The sequence below is a fragment of the Chelon labrosus genome (assembly GCF_963514085.1).
Source record: "Chelon labrosus genome assembly, chromosome: 9".
Taxonomy (NCBI): Eukaryota; Metazoa; Chordata; class Actinopteri; order Mugiliformes; family Mugilidae; genus Chelon; species Chelon labrosus.
This window is the reverse complement of record NC_140359.1, coordinates 23,945,161-23,968,893: the sequence shown is the minus strand read 5'-3', so window position 1 is coordinate 23,968,893 and position 23,733 is coordinate 23,945,161. Positions and strand designations below refer to the sequence as shown.

Below are 23,733 nucleotides of genomic sequence, written 5' to 3'. Positions count from 1 at the left end.
TAAAAAAAAAAAAGATGAAGAACAGCACAAGGTGTTGACCTGGCCTCCAAATTCACTAGATCCCAAACTGATCAAGTATCTGTGGGATGATCCACAGAGGCCCCTCCTCTCATTCTGTTGCCAGACGCCACAGGACACCCTCAGAAGGCCCATGTCCATCCTCTGATGAGTCACAACTGTTCTGGAGGCAACAAGGGAGACCTGCACAATATTAGGAAGGTGGTCATAATGTTATGCCTGATCGTTGTACATCAGACTGAGGTGAAAACCGAGGGGTGTCTCTGCTCTCCGAAGCCTGAATTAGTCCGAATCCACCTCTTTACCTCAAGTTGTGTGTATTAGGGGCAAGTCAGGCCTCAAGCTAATAAAACCACGCTTCAGTTAAAACCCCAACAGCTTAAAAGGCCAATAAAAGGAATGAAGGAGGATATAAGCATTTAACTTAGACTTTACTGTGAAATCATTACTATTTACAGACGTATGATTTATCCGAGTGAGGTTCCAGTAACTTCGTTTCGTGGCACGGCCTTCCAGAGAGGTAAAGCAAGCAGCGCAGTTCGTGAACGACGCACTAGCTTCCACAGTCAACATTTTTTTGTCATGTGTACATCTGCTGCTTTGATTGGTAGGTATCCGTAACTTCCATTACCGTCACCTGGCCACATGTTGAGGGAGAGCTCATAGATGGGGACAGGTGTGAGTTCTCGCTTCCAGCACGCTGAACAAAAACAAAGCAGGGGAGATAGTTAGGTAGTCCTGTAGATATTTTGTTGATTGCACCAGCCTCCACCCTGCCTGTATTGTTTTGGAAAGAGGTCAAAGGAGAAGCATCCCCACCACAGTAGCTACTGCCAGATCTAAATGTGTTCTTGCTCCTCATTAGTCCATGTTAGTTTTGTTGAGACAACAGAAAAAGATAAAAAGAGCAGAGACGGTAAAAATAGACCTAGACAGTAAAAAATAAATAAATAAATTAAGAGGACAGAAAAAGAGAAAACACTCCAGTCACCCCTTCACACATTTCACCAACTTCGTTCATCAACATCAAATTTATATCTTCTTGAAATAAATGAAAAGGAAATAATCGCGCTGCCTTACAGAACCAAAATTCCCATCGGCACACAGGCCTCTATCAGGCCTCTGCTCTGCTTTCAAAGTTGGTTGAGCGGCATTTGATAATTTTAGTGTTGTACTAACTTGTTTGAACTTTGTGACTTTCAAGGATAAAGGAGGATGGATGCAGAGGAAATGAACACAATGTCACCTCAAATGTTTGGGAACTACGCTTGTTTTATTTCTCATGATTCAGTTCAGTTCAGATTAGTTTCATTCATATAGCATCAATAGCAACACAGATTGTCTCAAGACGCTTTACAGAACCCAGAGCCTGAAACTCCTAGAGCAAACACTAAGGCGACGGCGGCAGGGAGAGGAGAAAGAAATAGAAAGGTGATACCACGATCATATAAAAAGATAAATGTTAAGCTAAAAAAAAAACCCAAAAACAACAACATTTAACATGTTAATTATCTATTAGATGACTTAGGCTAGATGTTTCCCTATGATCCCAGTCTTTACGATAAGCTAAGCTAAGCTAAGCTAAGCTATATTTGCACTACAATAGAAACATATCCTGTAATTCAGAGAAAGAAGATAAGGATATTTCACAACATCATAATAAAATAATATTATAAATTAAATGCGGTGCTGAGCTGAGATCGAAAGTGTCTAGAGCACAGGTGTCAAACCTACAGCCCGCGGGTCAAAAGCGGCCCGCCAGAGGGTCTAATGTGGCCCGTGGAATGAATTCGCCAAGTGCAAAAATTACATCAAAGATATTAACTGCAACTTTTCCAGTAAAAGTGACTGCTGTTTCATGGGTTCACACAGATTTAGTGAGAGTTGTGGACATTTAACACAACACTCAGACCTAGACCTATACAGAAATTGCACTTCTTTTCCCTATGAAATGTCTGGTTGTTCATTACTTGTGTTGTAATAGAGCAGTTCATATAACTTTAAACACTTTCATAATGAACTTCTTTGCACTAAAACAAAGGGAAACATTTGGAGTTGTCACTATTTATAGGTTAATACGCTATTGTGTTACTGCTCCGGCCCAAACTGGGTTGTATGAACTAAAATGAGTTAGACACCCATGGTCTAGAGGAAACATCTGTTAACTAAGAGATACAGATGTTACCTGTGAGACACTGTTTCTTCCCACGTGATTCAACAACAAAATAATTGAAAATGAAAACCCAGATATTAAAAGGGAGCAAGCTGCTAGGGGTCTTCTCGACCGCCTGAATAATTTATGTTGAGTATTTATTTGTGGACTTGTCTTCCATTAAGAGCTTCACCGGTGACTAATATGTAAATGATGAAGCACTTTGATGTCTTGGAGAGCTTGCCTTGCATCTGGGAACATGCGGAATGTTTTAAGCCCATTACCCAATCTTCCAGTCCGATTGGAGCTACCGCAGCCTGGGGGAGGACATAAAAGCAGCCTCCGTCCTCTTTCAAAGCTCTTACGCCTTTAATTTGTTTAGACAAACAGCGCAAAACATGCCAGAGCCCCAACGTTGGGACAAGCTCGGGGTCCCTCGGCAGGTTCTTCTAAAAACTTTTAAAAAAAGACCAATGGCTGGGGGAATGCAAAAAAATATATAAATATTCAACTTGTTCTTAACTACATGGAATGAAGAAGAATTTAAGGCCAAAGCTCAGGACATTTGCGTGGAAACTTACAAGCCGTCACACTAGTCCGTCCACTTCTTCCTCTGGGAATCCTCAGTTTACAGTCATTTTATTCACTGTAGCACCTCCACCCAGATGGCATGCATGATATGAGGGGAACAGCTTGCAAATGATGGAGCAACTACAGCAGCTCAGTCAAATTAGAGGCTTTCAGTGGCTCTCTCAATATGTGCCATATGTATGCACGTGTTGGCAACGGCCTCTGAAGCTTAGACTGTCCTGATGTTGTGGTCGTAGATGACAGCGTGGGCGTAGAGGTCCGACTGCAGGAATGTCCTGTTGGAGTCCTCACCGGGACCAGACTGAAACCCAGAGCAGAGTTGGAGCAGTTGGTAGAACTTATTTAGACAGTGCTGCCTTCACAGGAGTAAAGCAGAAAAACGTCAAGACGCGTCGTACTGTTTTTTTTTGCTTTGTTCCAAATCTGCCTTCTAGCTAAAAGGAGCTAAAAGCTACACAGAATCACGATTGTCGCTCTCTTAGGAGCCACAAATGTCACATCTCCTACTGCACAGAATCACTAGATCCAGTGTTACTCTTACACCTCTGATCGGTCTTCTTATTTCAAATGTCACAGCTGCCGTAGAGAGGGTGTGTTAGCAATTACACGAGCCAACAGATATCCTGAACACATCTCTTTTTAATAGCAGGTCCATTAAAGTGCAGCATAATTTGACAGTAACTGTTCACTTTTTCCGAGATGTTGCGCGTTACTCTGACTGTCAAAGCTGACACGGCACCACCGCTAAGATGTGAAGCCACTGCCAGCTGGGAGCATTTATTTAAGGCTAAGTGTGTCAAAAGCTTCTGGTGGGAGTGGATCCATAGCCAGCCATTACACTCAATTTACACTTTTACCTCAAACACACTTGTGGGTGTCCTAATAAGTGAGGCAGTCTTCCTTTTTGCGAGTTCAAAAGAGTGTCAGCAGAAATAGACCCATAAAAGTGACTTCATAGACATGTTAAGGGGAAATGGGAAATGCTGGTTAATGATGAGCAAACCAAAATGTGCCATAAACGCTCACGTCATCTAATTAACTTAGTCTGTTCTGCAAATCTCAATTTCAAGAGCTTTTTTTTAAAAAAAATAAAAACTTTTTACTCGGCCAAGCCAATCAAGCCTTTGTCAAAACTGAAATATGACAACTCCTCCACCCCCAACCCACTTTCTGGCTAGGATGTAAAAAGTGGTCATGGCATGACAAAGGGAGGAAAACAAATAAACCGCCCGAAATGAGTTGATGCGAGATTGGATTTTGGAAGGTTATCCTGTGGATCTGTGACCGCACGAGCAGCCCGAGCTCACGGTGGGTTAAAAAGCCGGACGGTTCTGCGCTGCTCCGTGCCTGAGCCAATTTGGGCTGAGCTGAGCTGGGTTCTGGGCACAAGGGTGGTTTGCTGTGTCTGGCTTCCAATGCCTTCGCTTGTGTTTTTAATAGACAGCCTGGTCGGGGCGGTGCTCGACCACAGCTAGAACACTGTGCTGCCATTTTGGCGCTTGGCCTCAAAAACGCAGTCCCCACAGCCCTGTCTGCAATTTCAAAATAGTTCAGCCCCACCAACTACTTCCCTACCACCCCCCACCCTCCTCCCCCCAGCGAAGAGGGGAAACTGGAGAGAGAAAAAACATTGCTGTCAGTCGTTATTCTTCATGGCCCGCTGTCAGACTGTGAGTGTGGAGGAAGCACCTGTCTCGACCCCTTGATCCTCCATTCTTCCTGCAGGTGGAAAGCAAATATTTTTTCCCTCCCACTGATTTCTTTATCTCTCTCTCTCTCAGTCTGTCCACCTACTTCTAAGTCTTCTTCGTAGTGTAGTGTTCCACTGACATAACTCATGTCTGTCTAGTAAGGTTGATAGAGAGGTGAATAGCTGAAGATATAATAATATTGCAACTATTCCAAGATGTTTAAATTTGATGGATAAAGCTGGAGATAGTGGGAGAAAGCAAGGCCATGAAATGTAACACCATTAATATCATACAGGGCTCACATTTTATTTGTCATGGAACAGCAGTGTCTCATTCAGGCCTTAAAACTAAGCAAGATAAAGGCTGTTACATACTCCGCGAGAAGTGAGAAGTTTGTTCTCACACCTAGGATAGCCGTCATTTGGGAGTTCTCGCAGCTGGCTCTCATTTTTCAGAACTTGTGTGTTGTCCAGAAACTACTGTGTTGGGCATTGGAAATTAGCAGTAGGCGTGGTTATTAACAAAAAAAAAAGCGGAAATGCTAGCGGCCACTCTGAACTCTGTGAGCTTCCAGATGCTAATATTCACAGTGTGACTGCTAATCTCTCCTGGGTAGAGATTGGCATACTGCATGTGGGTGCATGCTGAATGAATGGCGCGATCCGACGGACACGGTCACCAAAATGACTGGCCATAGACAGTATAAAGATAGACAGCGGAACTACTCCTCAAAAGTGAAGCCAATGCAAGTAGAGCTCCCCCTGGTGGCTGGCTGCAGTATAGGTCATAAGCTCCACCTCCTCCATGTTAGTGGATGGGACTTGCGCCAAACTAAAACACCAAACTACACATCACTTTTTAAATTTTTTTTTTAAGGATGGTTCCCGTCGTTTAAGGTAGTTAACATAATGTTGATGCATGTTCAAGTGTGCGACTACCAGTTGCCATGCCAACCGCTTCGTAAAGCATCCCGTGGGACTGTGAGAGTTGAAAAAACAAATAAAAAAATAAGTACAGGGTATAATCCAACATTTCTTTGTAACTGGGGGAAGTAGAGCAGAGCGTAGTATTAATTAATCGAAAACGTGAGTGAGTAAGAAGGAAGTGTGGGCGGGGCTTCAATATCGTGGCTCTGTGTGGTTCCACTCTTGGATCATACTGCGATGGCGCTGCCCGTATCCCCAGGCGTCAGTTTGGCAAATGCAAGTAAGTGGGGACGCATTGTCCTATTTATATACAGTCTATGCGACTGGCCAACATCCGAAAATAATAAGAAATATCTCACACAACGTTTAGTGCATGTGAGGTATGCTGCAGTGGGATGGCAGTACGAGGACTTCCCTGCAGTTGAGTCTCTTGTGAAGTATAAATGACCTCACCAGAACTAACTTTGTTCTTGTTCTCGTAGCCCTAGGAGCGAGAACAAATTTCTTGCTTCTCGGGGAGTATGTAACAAGCTTAAGAGGAACCACAACAACAACAACAAAACTTACCAACGGGTCCACATTCAGAATCTTTTTGTCCCTCTTGTTCCTGAAGAGAAGGCCGTTAGGATCATCATAAATCACCTCAAAGTTAGGACTGGAGTTGGACGTGGACACCTGCGTCTTCCAGTTGTAGTAGCTGCAGAAAAAGGGAAACGGTTCCTGTTAGATGACTGGAATTAGGTCATTCTCGAAGCTTGTAAACTAAGGTGCTTTAAAAACGGTGGGAGGCTACCGCTGCAGTGGTTTTTCCTCAAGGCAAGCCTCAGAGGAAAAATTAAAAAAAAAAAGTTGCCATCTTTTACTTGCGGAAAAAAAAAAAAAAGCCTGCACCTGTACGCATAGTGGAAAGAAGACACATTCTGGTCTTGCTGCTTCCACCACCACCACCAGCCTTGATGGAACAGCTGACATCATGTTTGAAACTACAGAGGTGCTGCTGCCAACCGCTCACCATCTGCAAGCCTCTGCAGTGATGGTAATCATTTATGGGAGCAAATATGTTTGGGGAAGCTTTTCTTGGAGTATGGCAAGGTAGTTGTAGCGAGCAGAAGCTTTGCGTTTCGCCGACTGCGCTGCCCGGCCTTTTTTGGTTTCTTTTCTTTTTTTAGGCACGCAGAAATATATTGCTTAAACGCATTTGTAATTCATGTGTTTCAATGAAAGGATGTGACCCGTAGCACTCGGGGGAGGGTGGGGCAGTGCTGTGACTTGGTTAGTTTTTTTTTTTTTTTGACTAAAAATAGATGAAAATAGATCAGCTTGAGATGGGATGCTATGTGAACCGGGAAAAATAATATGTATCGCCTTTTCTTCTTTCTCTAGCCCTCTGTTGTGTCCAAAGCTCTCACACAATCACAGAGAGAGGCTGAACTTCACAAGACACTACTGTTGCTTGGATTTCTTTTTGGAGTTGATGGCTGACACTCGATCAGTAATGTGTCTTAGTTTGTGTGTTCGCACTTTGAATAAAAGCAAAGATTGATATTTGGAGCGTTATCTCTTGCGTGACTTTTTCCTTTACGGACTCACACAGCGGGAGACTTTAAACCAGCAAAAAAACTGAGGTCATGCATGTTTCAGAGAGGACAGAAAACTTCACGGATTAAAGACTATCACACAGCCATCATTGTTGTATCAATACGCAACTGCAAGCTGCAAAAGAACTTTGCCTTGCAGAAAAGAAAAGAAAGCAACCTGCAGAGGGATGTTATCTTTCGAAAGACACAGAGTATTTAAAAGTCTGTTTTCAATTTGACTCCGGGGCACTGTTTTGGAGTTTGCCGACACAGGCATTAAAGTAAAGCTGTGACTAATAAGCAAGTGAAACCAAAGAGTGGTTTGAATTCCAAAATAAACGACTGATTAATTTACAGCGTCCGATTGGATCCCGCTCTGCTTATAGGTTTTCTGTTGTTTCTGACGCAGCGGAGCAAATGTGTGGAACTCTTTGACAGAGTGAAAGGGGAGGGAAAAAAATGCTTGGACCCGTGGGTTAAAACAATTTGTTTAGCGTGTGTATCAGTTTCAGGATGGGATTTATTGGTGTTTTAAATATTAAGCAGCTCATGTCGTTTGTTTGGAGTAAAGTGCGGAGACATGGGAGATCAGAGATTCCTTAGCCGCAAAACTGGCAGATGATCTCTCTTTGCTGACGTGAAATACAAGGCAGGTTGGCATTTGAAGACTAGTCATTATGGCAGGGTTGAGTGCTGCATTGTTCTCATGTCAAGTTCAGATTCGGCACAGCCTTTCAGACGAGAAAACAAGAAAAAAACAAAGACACGAGTCTTAAAAATGGTTTAACTATAAAAAAAAAAAAATAGTCTGACGTCCAGTGCCTGGTCAGTTAGGGATTAATCAGATAACATTTGATTAATTTGAATTAATTTATAACATATTTGTGTACACAAATTGTTCCAATTTGTTCTGAAATGGGATGTGCACTCTGCACACACAACTTATTTAGAAATGCAATGTAGTATTCTTCTTACAGAATGGTAATAAAAGTTGTTAGGAAAACGGCACACGATGCAAACCAACAAAAACCAACAGACCCTCATTGTTCGTTAGTTTGATTGTTGTTATTGCAAGTAATACCTGCAATATGTGTCGTGTGAAGCTGCAGTGCATTTTCCGCGTTTCTCATCGTTAGCCGATCACATCACTAGCAACACAACTCCACATGTCGCACTCTGAGTAACTGAATGTTGCTTTAGTGGGACTTTGGCTGTTCCCCAATAGCAGTTTGTGATCCAACAACTAAGTTGGACCTCAGGGAGGAGGCTAAGCATAAATCTGAGAAGAGGTACATAGTGTTGAGAAGTGGAATGGGCTAAAGCTGCGGCATCCAGGCTGTAAATGTCAGACTATAACATAGTGGAGTGCTGCCAGCATTCTGCAGGTAATATGTCACTTGCTTGGATGCTCTACTGGAGCTGGTACGTGAGTAACAGTAGATCTGAAGTATTAAACAATTTGCATAATGGAAAATACATTTCAAAACCTTTACACCTGCATTGCAGGACAACTAAAAATATTTTGGCCGTTGGGCTGCAGTCAAGATGTTTTCTCCAAGGAATCTCTAGTGGCACATAAAACCTATTCACAGATACCTATTTGAATTTGAGCCATAAAAATATTTTCTGCCTGCAACATATTAAACATGCTTGCTGCAAATTACAAGCAAACACACTGTATAGTACAAGTAATTTAAAAACATACCTATGTGGCCTTTCCAAACCCCACTGACCCCCACTCTGCAATTTTGGGAAATGTAAATACAGAATAGCTAAGGCCAGGTATTCTAGCCAATAACTTGCAGTATACTTTCCTGGTCTGACTGCGTGTCATATTCCCAAAGACCTTCTTCCAGAATAAAGGGTGATGATGCCTTCAGGCTAGTTCTGGGGGTTTCAGGGCGGATGTTGTACAGCGTCTTGAGACAATTTGCATTGTTACTGATGCTATATAAATAAAATTGAACTGAACTGGTTCATCTCCATGTCAGTCTCCAAAGGCTTGCACCAAGATTAAAAAATGTGACACGGAGACCTTGGTCCAACTTCTTTTTGTAGACCAAAAACGTAGATGAAAAATAAATTTATTCGCGAATTAACTATTTATACCTTGGGCCACAAGTGTATCCTTCTCTCACATGACTTAAAATATGTATGAAATATGTAACATATGTAAAATAAAACACAGTGGTAGCACCTGGTCTAAATTTGACTTAAGACTCGACTTGGACGAGACACTCGACTTGGTCTCGTCTCAAATGACTGACTTTAGGCTTTGATTACCTGAAGCTTACAGTATGTCGTACTCGATTGATTCAACTGACTTGACTACGATTCTATGCATATCTTGCACTTCTGGAAAGGTGACACTGGATATGATCTGACATCTCAGCTGCGCGTCAACCATCTCTGCGTCGACCACCTTCCTGTCCAGGAAACATATACTACCCTGGACGCCTCCAAGCAGTTCAAGCTGTGGGAAATACACTGATGCATAAAATTATATGGTATGATTGAATGAGAAGTCTGGCATTTGTTTTGAGTTGCCAACAGAGCCGAGTGAAGCAAGTTCGAAATAGATTGCTGCAATGCCCCAATTATGAAACACAAATTGAGGTTTTTCCTTTAAAACGATGGAAAATTACATTGTCTGAGACTTCCTGTCAGACATAAGCATCCTTCTTCTCTTTGTGAATTAGATCTGACAGTGATTCAGTGACTATTTATACCAAGATGCCATACAACAATTAACATATTTTGGTCAACCACTTTTATTCCATGGTGAACCGCTTAACTTTTCGAGAGAAATGGGACAGATGTGAGATATTTTAACACAGAACATGAAAAAGTTGACGGAAAAAGCTATAAAAAAAAAAAAATCTCTTTGAATCAGTGCCGAGAATTTTGTTCATACATTGCTTGGATGTGTTTATTGCCCCCACCTCCCGAACGGTCCCATGTGAAGTGTCACCAGGGCAACTGACTGCACGGTCGGTGCACATTTGGTCACAAAGAAAGCTCCAGCAGCTGGATGGCACCACACCCAGACATATGGACCAGTAAAAGTGTGAGAACCTGGATTTGGTGGAAACAATGACGGGGCTCTCGGCACCCGTTCCTGGTTCCCTATGCATTTACCATGGCCGTTTGACACGTGCACTACGTCCTTTCACTTTCCATAGTTACCGTGCTTAGCTCCATTGTCATCTCCAGGCGGTCATTTTCCAGGGTAATGTCAACAGTCTCATTATAGGGCTCAGAGGAGCTGGACTCCAAGCGGTGGATGATATATATCATAAAAGAGCGAAAACCCAGCATGTGTATTCGTTCATATATCTGTTTTTCTTTAGTGGCTACACAATACAGTCTGGAGTTATTGTTTCCAGAGTGAATCACCAATGCTTCTTACACAGTGAGGCACAGTTTAGTGAGTAGAAATTACGGATAATTCTTCTGGGGGCGTCTAACTCAACAACAAGTCATAGGTGGGCCATGCCCAGCTGACAACCCCATTAAAAAGTCTATTTAACCACCCACCTACACACTCCCATTTTTTTTTTTTAATCGCTATTTTACATTTCATCTGGGAATTTATTAATGTATTTTAGAGATATTGTCTTTAAGGAAGCCAAATGTGAGCTTATGTTGTCACTTTTGTCGAATGTGAAATGGAAAAAATTGTATTCAAACTAATAGATAACAATTATTATATATACCGTATATTACGTATGGTATGCTGAGAGCATGTACATTGCTGCTACAACAGTCAAATGTCCTAGTTTGGGATTAATAAAGTATCTATCTATCTATCTATCTATCTATATTAATTTATAAGTATAAATAATTAATCTAGGCAGGCAGTTAAAATTTATATTCTTATATACAATGTATACACTAGTGTATTCATTCTTTTCTAAACGGTTTGGTGCACTTCCTCATTTTGTTCTTCACTTTTGATTTCCAGGAAAAAAAAAAAAAGAAGAAAACTGCAGCAATTTTTATTACTAGTCAATCATTTCACCAATTTAATTGAGCAAGACAGAAACAAATCCTTTCCTCTCTGGCTGCATGATAAACTAAATGCTGCTGTATCTTGGCGGAAAGAATTTAAGAGTCAAACCCCGACCGGGCTAATACGTTTGCTCATGTTTAAAAACGATCGCTAATTGGAACTTTTCGTTCTGGTATAATGACACATTCATGAGCAACTACAGCCCTCCTTTGCAATTCCATAAATAGTTTCAGATCGTAATTACTTGGACGTGACGTGGAAAATGAGGCAGGAGGTCTGTGACCATGGTACTGCTGGTGGAACACTAAAGGAATCTATCAAACACAATCCAAACATATCAGCACAGAGAACAAACAGTGCGATTGGATTTAACCCTGATGATTCAGCCAATGCAGTATGTGCGTGCCATGTGTGAAGATCAACAGAGATGACATGGAATGTTCCAGCTTACCAGCAAATATTTAGCAAGCTGGCAAACTCCACGGTGATAGAATGTCCCACCACCGACCACTTTTGCAGCTTGGACACAATGCTTAAGACCCGGCCGCCGAATCACCTTCGGAGCTGGAACAGTTTCTCTTTTGTATTAAAAGTTAATAAAACGGGACAGCAGTGCAAATATTTTCACAGCAGAAAATGAAGCCAGACACACAGGTGCACGGCAGAGGCTGAGCGTGGAGGCAACATGGTTTTGGCTCCAGAAGACGCATGCGCTATATTTCCTGCTGAGCTGATCCTTCAAATTCAATGTTTCAGTCTGTCGCCAAATCCGCACAGAGTAGGCTGACAGCACAAGAACTATTTATAATATCCAGCATTTAAAAAAAAAAGTTGAGTAACAAATACAGTATATTGCATTTGTATTTACAATGAAAATTAGCACACTTTCTCTGTCACTTGAACATCGTAAAGTAGAAATGAGCAGTAAATCAATTAGGACTCTCATATAGTGAGTTGTTGCCCAGCCTCCTAAAGGTCTTGAGTAAACAGAGGCACTGGAAAGAGGGAGAGATAAAGAGAGGAAGGAGGGGAACAGCCAGAGTGCATAAACAGATGGTCACTTTACTGGTGAACATTAAATAGACATCAGAGATGCTGTAGGCACATCTGGAGTGGCAGGAAGCTGGCTACACAGAGCTGCAGATTATTGGGTTAATTAGACAAAGGTCAGGATCCTTGTGTGTGTGTGTGTGTGTAGTCGGAAGCTCAGAAAGTTAGCCTTTAAACACGTCTACTTCTCTTCTCGCCGTCCCTTTGCCGTAGCAGTGTCACGTTTTGGTTTTATCTGCGTAAAGGCTTAATCTAAAGTTTGCACGAAGTTACAGCAACTAATGCACATGTGTATCTGATGGTGAGTCTACTGTTGATAGTCTAACATAGCTGCTCATTGATAGTCGTCCAGTCACCTTTCTCATTATCAATTTACATAAGAGTTTGCCTAGAAAACTATTCTCTTATTTCAATTTTATACGAAAACTATTGTTACTGTGTGTACTTATGTGCTGTTTGCTGGATGAAAAATGTCTGCATATTCAAACGGGACAATTATGTTTCCCTTGGAGTTCAGATGCTTACAACATATGCATTTATAAATTGTGTTTATAGGATTCACCCATCCAGTGTGCCTGCTAAAATAAATCTAGGTGAATTTTTGCCCCTTACTCCTGCTATACAGTCGATGAGAAAAGATCTGGAGGTGACAAAGAATGTACTGTAAAAGGAAATATTTCAAAATCTTGGTGCACTGTATCTGTGGCTGTACTGGAATTCACTGATATTGCTATGAATTGATTTACACTGTCTACAAAACAAGCCATATTTCGTATTTTCGCAACTAACATAAACCGATCAGGCGTAACAATATGTCCTAATATTGTGCAGGTCTCCCTTGTGCCTCCAAAACAGTTGTGACTCATCAGAGAATGGACATGGGCCTTCTGAGGGTGTCCTGTGGTGTCTGGCAACACAATGTTGTTAGTGGGGGGGCCTTTGAGGGGCGGGGCCTCTGTGGATCATCCCACAGATACTTGATCAGTTTGGGATTTAGTGAATTTGGACACCTTGTGCTGTTTTTTGAGTCGTTCCTAAACCGTTTTTTGTCTGTCAGTGGTTTTAATGTTGTGGCTGACTGATGTATAAATAGTAATGGTTAAATAATTTGCAAAGTGATGCACATAAAACCGAGCCGTAATCTAATTTAGAAGTTAAAGGAAGAAGGTTTGATGCGTTTAGTGTTCAGTATCCAGTAGTTTCGTGCATTTGCAAAGGACTATGACACCTGTTACATGAAGCTGGAAACATTTGTTGGCAGCATCACAGTGCTGTGGCAGAGACGTGCTTTATTCTTTTCTTTTCTCCAAATACCTTCAACCAATTCACTTTCCTTCAAATGTTTTAAAGTCACGCATTTTGCTCCAAGAAGATTCTCAGTTACATCTATATTTTCCTCGCCTCTTCAGGCTGTGTACGTGAACCTATCCACCCCTCCTTGCTGGAGGTGGGAGGTGGAGGCCAGAGCTGGCGCTGGTGTCGCTGCTTTGTGCTCTCTGTGGTTGTAGAGGAGGAGGAGGGAGAGGATTCAAGAGTCCTGCGGTGGGAGGTTTAGTGCACTGAGTGGGCAGCAGCTCCAGCATCTGCTCCCTCTTAGCAGCAACCACACTGGGTGTTATTGTTCCCGACAGAGATGAAAAAAAAAAAAAAATGGATGGGGTGGGGTGGTGGGGTGAGAGAGGTGGAGGATGACATGGGGGGGGAGAGAATGGGAGAGGTGGGAACGCGTGGAAAAGTTGAAAATAAAGACAGGGAGATGTGTAAATCTGATGAAGTCGAGTTTTAGTGGATGATAAATGAGGCTGAGAGGGGGAGTGTGAAGTCAGATGTCAGATGGAGGGAGGGCAGGGAGGGCAGGGAGACCTGTGGCGGGGAGGAGGGGGGGTATGGGGGGTGGGGGGGCTCATAAAAGCATCATTAGGGAGTAGGTTGTACCTCCAGGCATGCTCGCCCAATGACTCACACCTACAGCTTGTTAGGGCTACCACTCACCAGAGGGGAGGCCACGCTCAAGGTCACAAGCAGGGTTGTGTGTCAGAGCACATGGTGAGAAATAGATAAATAAAACAACACGGCGTCGCATGCCTGACACTTTGGTTTCAGCGGAAGGGCAAAACCACGTCTAAAAATAAAACGCCAACCGTCATTCTTTTAAGTGCTGCAACAAAAACTGTTTTCTATAAGTCTGTCATGTCCTGTTTTAAAGACGAATGTGAACACGCTGCTTATAAAAGTGCATCTGAAAGTCAATGTCAGTGGATCGAGTTTCCACCCTGATTATGTAGAATGACATCCACGCTCAGCTACTCTGACACTGACACATTTTTTTGTTATGTCAAATCTTCTTTTCATCATCTTTTTTATAACCTCTGCAACATATTTTCCTAGTTTTGGCACACACTGTTTAACTCTTTAACACCTTAGCCTCAAAATGTCCACCTGGACTTCTTTTTGCTTATTTTGACTAGCACTTATTTACAATGTACCGCATGTTATAAGAGTGTAATAACCTCCCAGGAGAGGCGCAAGTGAAATTACCGTAATGGCACTATGTTGGCTATAAAGCGCAACGTCTCAGCTTTCGCAAACCGCCGACCGTGACGTGATTACGGTAATCCGAAGGGCGCTTCCGCAATCGTGTCACTGCCGACACACTAGCTTTTAAAGGGTTAGATGAGATGGTTTGGACATGTTCAGAGGAGGGATACGGTATATTGGTATAATATAATAATATATTGGTCTAAGAATGCTGAGGTTAGAGCTGCCAGGCAGGAGGTCTAGAGGAAGACCAAAGAGGAGGTGTATGGATGTAGTGAAGGAGGACATTGTTGGAAGGTAGTTGGTGTGACTAAAGAGGATACAAGAGGATAGGGCAAGATGGAAGCAGATGATTCGTTGTGGCTACCCCTGAAGGGAAAAGATGATGAAGAAGAAGTGTTAGGGTTAGGGTTAACCCTAACACTTATTTGGAGGTGAAAAGTAAGCCCAGAGTTAGAGTTTAATGGGCAAAGTATCCACTGAAATCTGGATTGGCGTTCCTAGAACTTCTACAGAGCCACTGAAAAAGCTGAGAACAGTCGGTTCTGCAAAACCGTTAAAAGCAGTAATTTTTCATTTCACAAAAAGTCGAACTGGGGATTTGTTCAAAACCTCTGTGATTGTAATGTTCGCTCTGATGCCCTGTGTTGTAAAGTGTGCCGAATGATGCAGCCCTCTTGGCAGAGTTCACACAAATAAGCTGGAAGTTTATGTCAAACCTAATAACAGTAATGAAACTAACAAAATAAAACCCACATCCTGTAAAAAATCATAAGTCTAGCTCAGGACATTGGAAACCATGTTCTGTTACTGAGGTTATACAGGCTGTTCGCCTTTTGGCTGAACTCTCAACAAAACCATGTAACACACACTCTCATTCTCACACCTGTCCAGTTGTGTTTGTCCTCATGGGATTTCTCGCAGATATCTGAAATGTTGGTAAGATGTTACTTTGCACGACTACGTGGAATTGGGGAATGGTTTTGGCTCTGGTAATTTGCTGACAGCTTTCTATGTACACAGGTCTCCTGATAGACCGAGAACTATAAAGATGTCATTTGCCCCTCTGAAGGATACAAGGTAAGATTTTTAGCTTACACCTGCAAGGTCAGCAGTTCATTTGTGGCTTGTCCTGGAACTGTGTGACTGGCACTGGGCCTGTAGTTGTCCAATATACAGTCCCTGAATATGGGAGATTTACGGCAATTTAAAACTTTGGTTTAAATTTTTAAAGCAGTAAGTATTTATCAGTAACATTAACTATCCTGTGGCTGTCCAGGTAAAAACCGACAAGTCAGTCCTGAAATACAACAAGAGTACTACTGCAATGCACACTCATCTGAAAGTATCCGCTAACGCTAGCAGAGGAACGGTCCAAATCCTCAGGACAGCAGTCAATAACAACGTCACCAAATGCCCTGCGGTAACAGAGAGAAGGAGGCTGCGTAATCAACAATTTGCTATTAAATGCTATTGGTGGTGCTGAGTTGCTGCCTGTTTTTATACAGGCTATACATATCTGCAGCACACAATAAGTAGCACATGAGCTGTCTGTTCTCAGCATATGTATTCAGGTCAAGAATATAGATTTCATTGTGGCAAAGCGACTAGCGACGTCATCAGCGACTAGTGTGTGTCGACTTGACTTTCATCACATAACAGTCGACTTCAAAGCATCTGAAGTCGTGCAACCCCTGATGTGCATGGGAATTTCCAAAACAAAGCCAAATTTTCTCGAATATGTTTCACCACTCTTGACACTTCTCCAGTGGCCGTTGTTTTAGATATACCATGCCCTGAATGACTAAGAATCTATAGAGACCTTTTGAATGGGAATGCTCATTCTACAGGAGAGCAATCTAGCAGGTTGAAGCTGAGGTACACCAAAGAAAACCAATAGCCGATTTAGCCAATAACCACCTGAAAGCTAGCCAATCTACTTATCAATGTGTCAATTCTTAAGGCCAATCTCAAATGACATACTCATTGTATAATAAAATCAAATCAAATCAAACTCTCCTGGTTTAAGTCTACTTAAATTGTGACTTTAATCATGCACGTTGGCAGCACTACTTTACAAGTTTTTATTTATTCTACGTCTATGTTGTGGTCCAAACAGGTAGTACTATACATGATAACTATAGCGGCCCTTTGCACAGCTCTCTCCAAGCCTATACTGGTGTCTCACGAACGACTGAATGTTTAATCCCGGATAATAAGATTTCCTTACCCTTCGAAACTTGTTAAATCCCACTCGAGTCCAGGCCTCCCCAAACCAACGTGGACATGCTACAATGGAAGGAGACTTACCATAAATCCGGGCGTCCTGGCAGGAGTCTCTTCTTTCCGTTGAAATATGGTTCAAAATCTTGGGACTTGAGTCTGTGGGCGTAGTCTATATAGCCAGACACTTCCTGTCCAAGAGTATTATGATCCCTTATGAAAATGACCGACTGCGAAAAAAAAAAAAAAAGAGAGAGAGAGAGAAGGAAACCCTCTGTGTAAATAATCATAGCCATCAAGTCTCTCTGGAGTAAAAAAGCCAGTAAGGCCAATGTCACTTGTGGAAAGTGGACAGATAGAAGGGGATCTGTTACAAATCCTCCCACTTTGAAATACCAAGACTCGTGTTGTACTTTGAATCAAGTTCAAATCAGAAACGACTCCAACTTATGTCATCTTGCTATGGCCGGAGTTCACCGAGGTGGGCTGTCTACAGAATATCCTGCTCAGATAAGTGCGTGGGACGTCACTGAATTATTCAACGTAGAGTAACTTAAGTCTAGTTCCGTTCCATCAAGCCAACAGTTGGGGCAATAATGTAGCTTGACATGAAAGGTGTGAGTACTAACACTGGGAGTTGTATGTATAGATAAGGACCTTTTTTAAAAATCCAATGGATGAAACTTAGTAATTTATATATTATTTCATTTTGTCCATACACATCCTTTATTGCTCTATAGAAATAGCCCACAAGAAAGCCAGCCATGTATTTCAAGTGGTATTTTCCTCTCCTTCTGCAATTTGAATACTTTTTACTTATTTTTCCATGTCTGTTCCAAACTTTCTTATCCACACGAAAGGTCTAAGGGCAGAGAGTGTGATACGCTGCACAGATTTATTTTAAAGCAAGCAGTGAGTTCTGAAAAAGAGAATGTAGTGAAATGACAAACCTTGATGATTAAAGTCTTTGGACAGAAACAATTAAAAACCTACCAAACAGGGAGAAATCAGTTAGGAACAATCACGAGTTAGATTGAGATAGATGGATGTGTTCCCTTGATTCTGCTCCAAGTGGAGAGGTGAAGGCTAAACATTAAATGTAAAGGCACTGGATGTGCATGTGTTACAAAGACATTTTATAATTTAATTTGCAAAAAACTAAAGTAGATTTCTGCTTTGAATATGATAGAAAAAGGCTCTAACTCGTGGCCTAAGATGACATCTGCACTTATCAGAAAATGCTGATGTCTGATTATAAGACAGTGAGTAAGAAGAGAAAAGGTCTGTATTCTCCGACGCCGACAAAACACATATATCTAAGGACACTTCCCATCAAAGACCAAGTCTTTGAAGTGAGTTCAAACCGCACACAACCTGGGGGGAAAAAAATGGATGACAAACGGTTGTGTCACCGCATTCAGACAAAGCAAATGAAAGACAAGTTGTCCAAACCCCCTCAGGTGACAGTGGAACATGAAATGATCTTTTCATGTCGATTTGATGGTTTAGATAACACATGATGACAATGGGCGGAAGGACTCCAAATAGAGGACACACTCAGGTGTGAAGAGGTTGTTTTGTCTGCGCTCACAGAGACAAAACAGGAGGTTCTCTTTCATTCTCCTCTGCCTCATCTCTACGACGGAGGACTCCCTTTGTGTCGGACTTGTCTTGTTTACTCTGAGCATGAATGAGTCCCACTTGTCGGCTTACAGTAACACAGTAAGAAGATCCTTGCGGAATACCTCAGCTAGCGATATCACATTTGTATAACTGTCAGGACACGGGCCATCTGTGGATCCCTTTACTAAAAAGGCACGAGATAACTAGCGCTCCAGAGCTCAGAAGAAAAGAGGGTTCTTTTCTCTCTGTCTCTCAAACGTTTAAAACAGATGCTATCAGGTTCACAGCTGGCTGGAGGCCTGGGCCATATACCCTATCTGCTGGCTTCTGGCCTCCAGCAGCCAGCATTGAAAAGTCATCATGAGGTGGACCCAGCAAGAAAAAAAAAAAAAAAGAAGAAGGTGAGTACCATTTGAGCTAAAACAAAAAAAAATAAAAAATCATAACAGATAAACATTTTAATTGAGCTTCTTGACATATTTAGATTTTATTTTGAAGTGAATTGTCTCCAATGACAGTGACAATTATAACAAGGTAAAATGGATTTATGTGATTTAGGAAGGCTTTATACTGCATATATGGATCTCTGTTATATTTCTTTACTTTAAAAAAAAAAGTTTTCTGTCATTAGCATGTGGGCCAGGGTTCATTTCACTCGCAGCGAGCGTGGGGAGCAGAACAAACGAGTCAGACTCTATTATTTGCTGCAAACAAGCAACATGAGTTTCCAGCCTCCCTGGTGGAAGGAGCCGAGGGACCTCCACCTTACACCATGGAAAACAAGTGGACGCCTTACGTCACCTGCCAGCAATTACCAAGAACAGGTGCTGTGACCTCACAGGGCAGCGAGAGAGAGGCCCCACTTTATGGCAAACATCAGTCTCTCAATGCCTGAGAAGCTGAGCGCTGCTCAGGCTCTTTGTGACACTATCTGCTATGTATTGTGCCCCTTTGAAAATCTACAGTTTTTTAAATGTTTACCAAGTTGAAATTTAACCAGCAATCACCAGTAGAAGTTTACACACATTAATAAAGAACATTAGATTAGGAGTATCCTTTAACAGTGATCCACACAACATAACTTAAAATCAAAATGAATATGAACAGGTTTGTAAGCTCAGAATCGAACAAAACCTAAACATAGATGACAACTGTAATTAGTGAGGTGTGTGAAAACTGTGGAGGTATCCCCCTGGCTCTTGACACGCAGATGTGAATTACTCCACAAACCTTTGGCTAATCTTTCAAAGCCCGACGGCTGAAAGAGGGGGGGATTTACAAATTTAAGGCAAACAGAAGCTGACAGCGGGCCGACACTTACTGTGCTCCTCCTTTGTGCTCTGACAATGTCCTACAGGTGGGGACACAATGGCTGGACCACCTGACATCCTGTGGCAGGAGTGTATGTTGGAATTTGTGGACTGGACACCAAGACTTGGTACTGAGTGTATTCTTGTTTCTCATCATTAGTCAATATTGTTCAGACATGTACAAAATAAACTTTGAAAATAAAATTCAACTCATAGACACTACTCTGTAATACACTGCCTGGCCAAAAAAAAAAAAAGGTCACACACGCTAATATTTCGTTGGACTGCCTTGCTGTGGCATTGTTTCAATAAGCTTCTTCAATGTCACCAGATTTATTTCCATCCAGTGTTGCATTAATTTTTCACCGAGATCTTGTATTGATGATGGAAGAGTCTGACCACTGCACAAAGCCTTCTCCAGCACATGCCAAAGATTCTCAATAGGGTTAAGGTCTGGACTCTGTGGTGGCCAATCCATGTGTGAAAATGATGTCTCATGCTCCCTGAACCACTCTTTCACAATCTGAGCCCCATGAATCCTGGCATTGTCATCTTGGTATATGCCCGTGAACATCAGGGAAGAAACAATCCATTGATGGAATAACCTGGTCATTCAGTATATTCAGGTAGTCAGCTGACCTCATTCTTTGGACACATAATGTTGCTGAACCTAGACCTGAGCAACTGCAGCAACCCCAGATCATAACACTGCCCCCACAGGTTTGCTGTTGTTTTTCTTCCATTTTATTTCACCAAACGTTTAAGTGATCGCCGATCACGATCAATCAGGATTTTTTTCCAACCACATTTCTTCCTCGAAGATGATGGTTCTCCACTATCCTTCCAGTTTTTAATAATACCTTGTCTTTAGAAGCTTTATAGAACCCAACCCTTGAAATATGGGGGAACTATCTGCTTGAGGCCGGTTGGTTGGGGAGGCAAAAAAATGGGGAGAAAATGTCAATCGTCCTTTAACGTACATTGAATATGAAAATCTTAATTAAATATTTCAATCTATTGACACAAATAAACCTAAATCATTTGCTTCAACAGCTCATCAATAATCTATAAATGAGGGCAACTGTACAGAAATCAATAAACATTAGTTTCAGCTTCTGGGAACGTTGCCTTGATTAATAGTGTTCTTGATAAAAAAATACGTTTTGAATTAAAGATAGATAGATAGATAGATAGATAGATAGATAGATAGATACTTTATTAATCCCAAGGGAAATTCAACCCTAGAGATACTGTATTTATTTTTGAAATTTGATAAAATTTTATTACTCTTATCAACATGTTAGAGACCTCTGAGAACAATCTGGTCTCATCTGCGTGCTTCATGTTGACAGTAAATGCAGAAAAACTTCTTGTCAAGAGAACAATTTCGCAGTTCTAAATATTTCATCCAAATATAATTTGCAGTAACGCATTATTACCTTCTTAATTTTCACGGCCCCAGTTACAACACAACCAAAGGGAATGTTTGATCTGTATGTTGCATAGAGTCCCTCATAAATGAAATCGGATAAATCAACCTGAACACAACACTGACTGGTTGCACCTCCCGTACACACAGCATGACCCCACCAACCTATCTGCTGGCCTCATGGTCCCCTCGTCCACCATCCCCAACCAACTCTGCCTCCCCCCAGACCCTGGGAACAATCCTGCAGTGTCAGGGAGCTGTGCAGGTGTCTTGCGGTGTCAGCTGCCATACTGTTTATTATTGGTGGGCTGCGCTTTAGGAGGAATCCCAGGCCATCACTAACAACTGTGTAAATTTGTTGGGGTAAGGAAAACATGGCCTGTACTACGGGAATGTTTTTAGGTGGGAGCCCTTTTTCTGGCAGGCATTCCTTGAGAACTGTGTGTGTGTGTGTGTGTGTGTGTGTGTGTGTGTGTGTGTGTGTGTTTTTCAGAGAGTTTGGGGAGAGGTTCATGAGTACGATGAGGAGGGGTCATTGCTTATTTGACTTGGAAGTGACTTCACACAGCCAGCTTGCGTAATAGATGCAACGGTAGAAACCATATGTGCTGAGGTGTGTTGCATCCTTGGGGATCTACCCGAATTACACATCCTGCAGGATATGCGGTCCAGAGCCAGAGATCACTTACTGAAGGGTTTGTAGGCAATGAACCAGGTCACTGCAGTCACTCACCTAGTCACAGCTAAATGCAGTGAATTTGGGTTCTTGTTATTTTATTGTGTCACACTAGATGCATTTACATGGAGCGGTCGGGATATGAACGGTTTAAAGGCCCAAATAAGAACGCTCCACATAATCACCTCATACTAAAAAATTACTTAACTGATTAAAATTTCGATAGGCTACATGGCGCTTTTCATTTTTGTCTGGCTGTGTTCTTTGTGTGCATACCATCATCTTGATGTAAACGCGTGGGGATGTTTCTCTACTTTCTAAAAATGGCATTTTCCAACATGGACTAGTCTTCTGCAGAGAGTTTCTGCTGTACAAAATTAGGAAATAGTGTATGACATCCCGTTTGCGTACTAAATTTACTGTGTCACTCCATTGGGAACTGATCATGCTCGGCAAAGATCTGCTGGCCCAATCAAATCGTTTGGCGGACTTTGTACAGTGATGGACAGAAGAGTAACAGCGACACAGCCGTACACATCATCTGATCACCGTGGTCTTAAATTTGTCAAAATTGTTCTGATTGGTTGCAGGACTATCCAATCGCATGCAAAGCAATTTTCTTTCTCTGCATCGGTTGAAACGTGTCATGATCCCCATTGAGTGCGGTTATGCCAGGCTACTTAGCACCAGGGCTTATGCCAATGAGAGACCACTGCATAAACCAGATCAATAGCTTTCATAATTCTATTTGATTTTATTTTACAGCAAATTACCAATTACTGATGGTCTAATGTCCATGGTTATACACCAAAAAACAACTAATAACTGTGAGTTATGTAACGGAACAGAACACGAATATCTGCCAAATTTCTTGACACAATTTAGTATTTAAGAAGCTGTTAAGCTTAAAAGGAAAGGAAAAAAGAAGAATTTACCTAGCTGATCCAAATACGTTATAAAAAAAGGAAACTAGACTTGTAAAGTTTCTTGAAGACATTTCATCCAAGTAGCATCTTCAGTTCTAAAGGACTGGTGGGGAGTTGGGGAGGCTCCAGTCTCAAGGTGACAAGGTATCTGGTTGAGTTTTTCACATTCTCAGTACGTACTTCCAAAACATAAAGGCAATTTTCTGCCTATTGTTACTCAAAGTGCTTTACAGTCACAATGACTAATCTATTCTATCTAATCTATCTATTTGCTCTGGGGGTTCAGTGTCTTCCTCACCGCAGCAAGAGGTCCATTGGGGATCGACCTGCTAACTCTGGTTTGTGGACATCTGCCCTACCTACTGAGCCACAGCCATCCGCTTACTGTTTGATGTGCGATGTGTTGGATTGCCTCTTAGATGCAAGAGCAGCATTTGTGATCTCCTCGTACAGCGCTGTGAGTCACCACGATCTGTTTGAACACCCTTTAACATAACAACCCACATAGGCCGCTGATAGACTGCAGCCATCATCCCCAGACTCGCCTTGACTGTCTCCTGGCAAATGTTGCTGCTTTAGGGTCCAAGATCAAATGTACCGGTCTTTATCAACAAAACTAAAGACCATAGTGTTTCTTTAATTTATTCTAAATGTTGTCATTTCTGTCACTTTGCCATCATGTCACCTTACCACTCAAATAAAATCTTTTCAATTGCTACAACTCCTTGTTGTGATTGTTTTGTTGATTGTGTGTGAAAGCAATAAGGATGGAAATAATCAAAAGACATTTCTTTTCCTTTCGTTTATAATTACAGGGTGTGTCACCAGACAGATGTCTTGGCACCGGATACAAAAATGCCCCAGTTAACTGCTCAAAAGGACTTCTCGCTCTACACTGTGCTTTAATGTTAAACTGTATCTCTTAAAGCCATGCACCAAGGCTGCGCAGGCAGCACAAAAAGGTGCAAATAAACCCTTTCTCTTATTTTAT

At 41.9% G+C, this 23,733-nt stretch overlaps 1 protein-coding gene across 1 annotated transcript in view; it reads right to left on the bottom strand.

Moving 5' to 3' along the window:
- Positions 1–1,545: 1,545 nt before the first annotated feature.
- cfap299 (cilia and flagella associated protein 299) overlaps positions 1,546–23,733 on the bottom strand; it is a 61,897-nt gene continuing 39,709 nt past the window's right edge. Inside the window, exons 4-6 of the mRNA XM_084552288.1 lie at positions 16,866–17,008; positions 5,946–6,075; positions 1,546–3,062 (exon numbers count right to left, since the gene is read on the bottom strand). Coding sequence (XP_084408414.1) covers positions 2,970–3,062; positions 5,946–6,075; positions 16,866–17,008 — 366 coding nt within the window. The 3' untranslated portion in view covers positions 1,546–2,969. The remainder of the gene's footprint in view (positions 3,063–5,945; positions 6,076–16,865; positions 17,009–23,733) is intronic.